This window comes from Terrapene carolina, unplaced genomic scaffold, assembly GCF_002925995.2.
Source record: "Terrapene carolina triunguis isolate 2854851 unplaced genomic scaffold, T_m_triunguis-2.0 Scaffold33723, whole genome shotgun sequence".
Classification (NCBI taxonomy): Eukaryota; Metazoa; Chordata; order Testudines; family Emydidae; genus Terrapene; species Terrapene triunguis.
The window spans coordinates 4,193,254-4,199,253 of NW_020698074.1; the positions used below are offsets into that span (position 1 = coordinate 4,193,254).

Genomic DNA, 6,000 nt, shown 5'->3' on the forward strand with positions numbered 1-6,000 from the left:
CCTACTTAGATATAGGCTTTGTCTACACTGGAACCTGAACAATTTTGTCGTTCAGAGGTGTGGAAACTCCCCCTCCCCCCGAACAACAAAAGTTTTGCTGGCGAAAAGGGCTGGTGTGAACAGTGCTTTGTTGGCAGGAGAGCTCTCCTGCCGACAAAGCTACTGCCGCTCTTTGGGGGTGGAAGTTTTTTGTTGGCGGGAGAGCTCTCTCCTGCTGACAAACAGTGCCTACACTGTGTGCCTTTTAGCAGCACTGCTGTGTCATCAAAAGGTGCTTAGTGTAGACATAGCCATAGAGATTCCAATTCATCCACATCTCTCTCTCTCTTCCCATGTGAGTTAATCTCTCCATCCTCACATCATGCTTCTCTTTTTCCTCTCTGTCCCTGCAAAGAATGATAGGTGCTCTGTGATTCATTGAGATGTCTCAATGAAGTGACAGTTAGAATCCCCACATTTTTTAAAGACCCATGGCTGGATTGGGATCCCAATCATTTTTCTATCATTAATTTTCATACATTTCAAGAGTTGGAGTATATTTTGTTGGAGCAGACACACCTCCTTGCTTAAGCAGGTGGGATGTGAATTTCAGCTGTCTAATTCCCTGTGTTGACATATAAAATCATTAGTCTCTTACTTTTGTTAGTATTAACAGTGACTAATAAAATCAATAAATAAAATTTGACAAACTTTTTTTATGCTTTCTGAGGATTTTTTCACAAAAAGATTCTGTTTTGAACTGCAACTTTAAGTTCAGGACTGATCATATTTTGTTTTTGCCTGCGATCTACATGAGTTAGGTCACAATTCTTATACAGATTGAAAATAAAATGCATGGACGTGTTTGCAGGATTGGGGTACCCGTTTCCTGGAATCTTCTGCCTGGGTGTTGGAACACTTGCCGCTCTTCCTGCTCCCTCCATTGGCTACCACTCCCATTGATTGAAGGAAAAGGTCCCTGGATCACTATTAAATGAGCCGCAGGTGGAGAAGGGAGTGGAAAGTGGTAGTTCTGTTCCATAAACAAGGTGAGGTGAAGGCGTGGCTAGTCTCTTGCTGGGCTGCAAGCAGCAGCATGGACCTTAGTTTTGGGAGGACTTTGATGGGGGAGGAATAGCTTACCTTTGTAGGGCTTGCTTTCTTCAAAGGTCAAACAAGCCTTTTGGGTGTCTGGTCTAGAAGAGTGGGTGCAGTAAGAAGAGCATGTAGGTTCATGGTGGCTAGTTAATCTGTGTTGAAACTGTGTTCTAGATGGAATCTGAAGGAAAGAGGACTGTGCCCTGAGTGCTTTTCTTTCTTCTGAGGAGTGAGCTGTGTACCAATCTGTAACAGGTTGTTGGTTCAACTTTTGTCATTTACTTTTATGAAGTCTTTAGCTCATCAAAATGTCTGCCTCACTTCATACCAGCTAGTGCCAACTGTTTTACTTTCTAACCCCTCTTTTACCGCTTTGTAAGTTAATTGTGGACAGTAAGGTGCTTCTTGTGCAGGTTGTTTCAGAGGGGCTTGGTGGTATATAGTTTATAAAAAAAAGTTTAACTCTGCTCATCTAGAAAAGAGAAAAATTCTGTTGTGGTTTTGTTTTGGTTTAAAAAAAACAACACCCCAGAATCTAGAGAAGAATGGATGAAGTTGGTGGGTTTTTTGTTATATGCTCATAAGTGGTGTGCATAAAGACTGTCTTGCTTTTTGTCATGTGGCTGCCTAGTGAGACAAATGACAGCTGAGTGTCAAACTTCTTGGCTTGATAGAAAAATCAGGTTTACTATCTCTAGATATTACCGTGGACTTCATATCTTCTCTCCTAATGGGGGCAGAAATGAACGGCAGTGAAAATTTTCAAGATGGAGTCAGTTGCATGGGTGTGGGAGAATGTTTTATTTTTTTAACTTGGACGCTTTTTAGTCTGTTCATCCCTGCAATACTATGATTTGTTTAGAAATGTGATCTGTCATCTCCCTGGGTAGTTTTAAAATGGCAAATCCTGATAACTTTTTGTCTTTCAGCTTAAAAAATGAACACTGCTCCAGCTTCAGAAAATGGACCATATTCCACAAACCACACAAGACCCTTTTTTTATGCGCAGCCAACAGCACAACAACCTTTCCCAAATCCATGGTACCTTAGTCATCTATATAATCCATACTGTGTACCTGCCCCAGGTAAGGCAAAATACAGCCATCTGAGGAAAACATGCTTTTTGAATTACTACCTGAGTGAAGGAAATGCAGACTTTATATTAAAGCTCCTTTTATCTGTTGTGTAACTTTTGTATTTCCCCAATATCATGAAGCCTAGAATTAGTGTATAAACTGAAGGCATCTCTCTTAAAATGTGCTCTCCTTGTCTATTTGTTCAGCTATATTGTAAACTGGTGTTTGATGTCTGTTTCATGAGTGGGGCAACACCAACTGAACTGGACAAGAAGAGTAAGTTTCTAGGAAGAGTTTGGAAACAGAAGCAGGCAGTTTCAGCAACTGGCAACAATAGGAAAGCACATGTATAAAGGGGATCACTACTATATCCTTTGCCTATGAGGAATGTTGAGTAAAATCAGTTTGGCTAACTTCAGTCAAGGCAGAAACCTTGACGTAACTCAGTGCTGAACTGTAAGATAGTGCTGGTTTTGACACCTTAACAGATATGGAATGAGTACCCTTGTGTGGTAAGTGCCTGTTCATATTTACAGTTTGTGGAGAATGGGCATTGATGAACAGACTGACTTGCCCGAGGTTCTACAGGAACAGTGTGGCAGAGCTGAAATAGAAACTATCAGTCAACTTCCAGTCTCCAACCAGTTTCATGTTTGGGACACTTCTCTCACTGTGGTGCCTGTTAAAAGGTTCCATGCCAAAGCCTGCATTGTCAGGGATATTAAGTGGAGGAAAATGTCACTTGAGCATTGTCTGGCAGTGGCTACAAAGATTTTTAGCTAAAAACTAAACTACTGCTTTGACATCATATCAGAAGTATGACATCATAATGCACATTCTCCCTAATAGGCGCAGGGACTACTGTGGTGGGGTTGCTGCTGGAACAACTTCGGGTTCAAGAGAAACTGCAAATGCTTCATTGAATTGTACAGCAAAATCCTCCAAACTCCCATTGCCTTAAGGCAATGAACGATGTGGGGAGGGGAGGGACTATATGGAGGTTTCTAAAAATTGAGTGGCATTTTTTTAAATAGCCCGTGTACTGTAATAGCAGGGCAAAGGCAGAGTTGAGAACGTTATGCCTGAAGCTTAACTAAATGCACAAGGCAAGTAAAGCTATTTCAATCTTGTTTCTAGCAATATAAATTCTAGCAAGTATAAATCTGACTCCATAATAGGCTTTCAATTGCTTTTTTTATTGGTATTGATGGCTTTCTGATTAGTCTTGGCTAATATGAGACTGCATAGTATCGGAGGGGTAGCCGTGTTAGTCTGGATCTGTAAAAAGCGACAGAGTCCTGTGGCACCTTATAGACTAACAGACGTATTGGAGCATAAGCTTTCGTGGGTGAATATTTATGCTTATGCTCCAATACGTCTGTTAGTCTATAAGGTGCCACAGGACTCTTTATGAGGCTGCATAGTTTCAAGTAGAAACTTCTAGTGAACATCAGATGATCTTATTAAAATGCTCATAACACACCTTAAGAGTACATACTATTGCTCAATAAGTGCTTGCCAATGCATATATTAATTGAATTTCTAACTGTAGTTAGAGCTGTTCTTTAAGAGGCATTCTAATAGACAATAACTTAATAGATAAAAGCTCCAGCAGTTTGGATGGCAAATTAAATCTCATGCTTCAGGAATTAGGAAGAAATGTAACCTATAGGCATATTACCCTGTAATTGCCAACCTATGGAGTTCTTGCACTCTCCTCTTAAGTATTTGGTACTAGACAATGTTGGAGGTGGGATATTTAACTAGATAGCCCACTGGTGTGAGCTAGCATGGAAGTTCCTATGTACCTAATGGATTCTGATGACTTTCAGCTTTTATTTCAGAAGATAGTGCTGTTTATATAGACAAATGCATATCTCTCTCCTTTCCCTCTTCAATATCTCTAGGTTTCAGAAGTGGAAATCCATATTTTCCATTTTATTCTGTTGCACTACATGAGTACCCTGGATATCTTGTTCCACAACATCCCATGCACACAAGAGTTAACAGAAGACCTTATTTTAATGTTCCCCCACCCTCTCCTCTGTTTTATCATGCAACAAGGTTTAGACATTATAGTGGACCTGGGAAAAGAACAGTGACTAAAGAAACACAGACTGATCCTAGACAGCCTGAAAACAAACCAAAAAAGCATCAGGATCTCCGTACAGAAACTAAAGGCTGTGAAGCAGGAAATATAGGCTGTGTTTCTTCTGGTATGGGTACAGAAACGGAAAGTACTTCAGTGAAACAAGATTCATCTGGATCGTCTCTTGTGCCAGAAAGAGACTTTCAAAATAAGGGGTCTTCCAGCTCTTCACAGTATAGAAACATTCCTTCAGGAAGCTATGCTTTTGAGAAAGAAGAGGTCCGAATCGAGTATGGAAATGGCTCACCTGCAATTCAGCTATGGAAGTCCTTTAAGGAAACTATTCCTCTGTATGATGTGGCAAGTGGTAAACCAGTCCCAGAGAATATCGTGCAACGTGACTTATTTTCTGTTAGCTCTTGTGAAGGGGTAATATATAGCCCTCATGAAGGGGAGGAATTGGTGTCATGCGCTTCTTATTCAGATGAACGAAAAACTGCTCTTTCTTTGAAGCAGAGTGGTGAAGATGGGCAGGAAAAAGAGGTCCAAAATAATGAAGTAAAACTAGATGCAGAAAAGCCGGGAAATGCAAGCCAAAGGGCAAAATCTCCTCTAGGTGAAGCCAGGGCAATGCAAATTGCTGAGATAGCCAGAACTGTTCGTAATGATCAGCTAGTGGCAAGGCAGGACACATCGTTTAAAAAATCTAGTTTGAAAAGATCTGCTGCTTCAAAAACTTCTGAAGAGGAGTCCAACCTTGATCAGCAAGCAGGATTATTTCCATCCAGTACGGAAATAACACATGACTCAAGTCCACTGCAGAAAAAGCTAAATCAGAGCCACAGTCCAAGCAACGTAAGTCAGATAACGGATAAAAGCTTATGGTGTGAAGAATCTTTGGAGAAGTATGTTCCTTCTAACAGCTGGCTAGCTTGCGTGGATGACATGGACGCTAACTACAACTATAATATGTGTTTGCCACAAAGGAAACGTCAAAGTGTACTCAGTCTGTCTTCTGATGAAATGTCTTCTAAAGATGAAGGATCATCGACTGATGATGTACCAGTGTCTTATTTTGTCCCTGATTATGTGCTTCAGAAGAGCATGTACGCTTTCCAAAAAAGTACAGAGGGCTCAGAGAAAGAGAAAATTAGAAGTGGTGGCTCCCTTAATGAAGATGAAGTGGTAGGAAGGGAGCAGACCAATGTTGTCAATAGCCAGAACTTCAAAAGCTGTTCAAAAGTGAAGATTAAAAAGATGGCCAGCAGAGGTAGAAAGATTGGGGTCCTCCCTAGATCGTCTGGTCAGAAGAAAATCTACTCCCTAAAGAAAAAAGCTGCTAAGAGTTTGTCTCTGTCAGAGGCTGAAGACTCTGAAGAATACTTTGTGGCAGAGGAAGAGGGTGACAACGAGGATGAAGATGATGAAGTTGAATATTTCTTTCAAGAAGCCACTCCATATGGACACTTCACCTCTGGTAAAGGCAGTTTCTACAGACCGATTGGCCAGAGGGTGCTTTGGAAACCACCTAAAAATGCCATACCAGCTCACTTGATTAGCTGGCCTGCTCGGGAGAAAATAAAAACAAAGAGTGGGTTCTGTGAACGCACTGGTCTGGCTTATAAGTCAAGTGAGAAGGAACAGGATGAGGTTGTGTACAGTGATTATGGGTACTATGGAAAAAAGAGGCTTATAGCAAAACAAGAGGGATCTGACCATAAGAGAACTTCACAGTCTTCAAGAGGTGAGTTAATATGA

The 6,000-nt window shown here is 41.0% G+C and overlaps 1 protein-coding gene and 1 long non-coding RNA gene across 2 annotated transcripts; both read left to right on the plus strand.

The window, feature by feature from the left end:
* Positions 1-801: 801 nt before the first annotated feature.
* Positions 802-1,335, plus strand: LOC115271519. The gene is made up of 2 exons (XR_003899991.1): positions 802-1,028; positions 1,252-1,335. It is a non-coding gene; the product is annotated as an uncharacterized LOC115271519 (long non-coding RNA).
* A 674-nt stretch (positions 1,336-2,009) lies between these two features.
* LOC113409513 lies at positions 2,010-6,000 on the plus strand. The gene is made up of 2 exons (XM_029914220.1): positions 2,010-2,162; positions 4,061-6,000. Exons 1-2 carry the CDS (start codon positions 2,015-2,017, stop codon positions 5,998-6,000), a joined length of 2,088 nt encoding a protein of 695 aa, XP_029770080.1. The 5' UTR covers positions 2,010-2,014.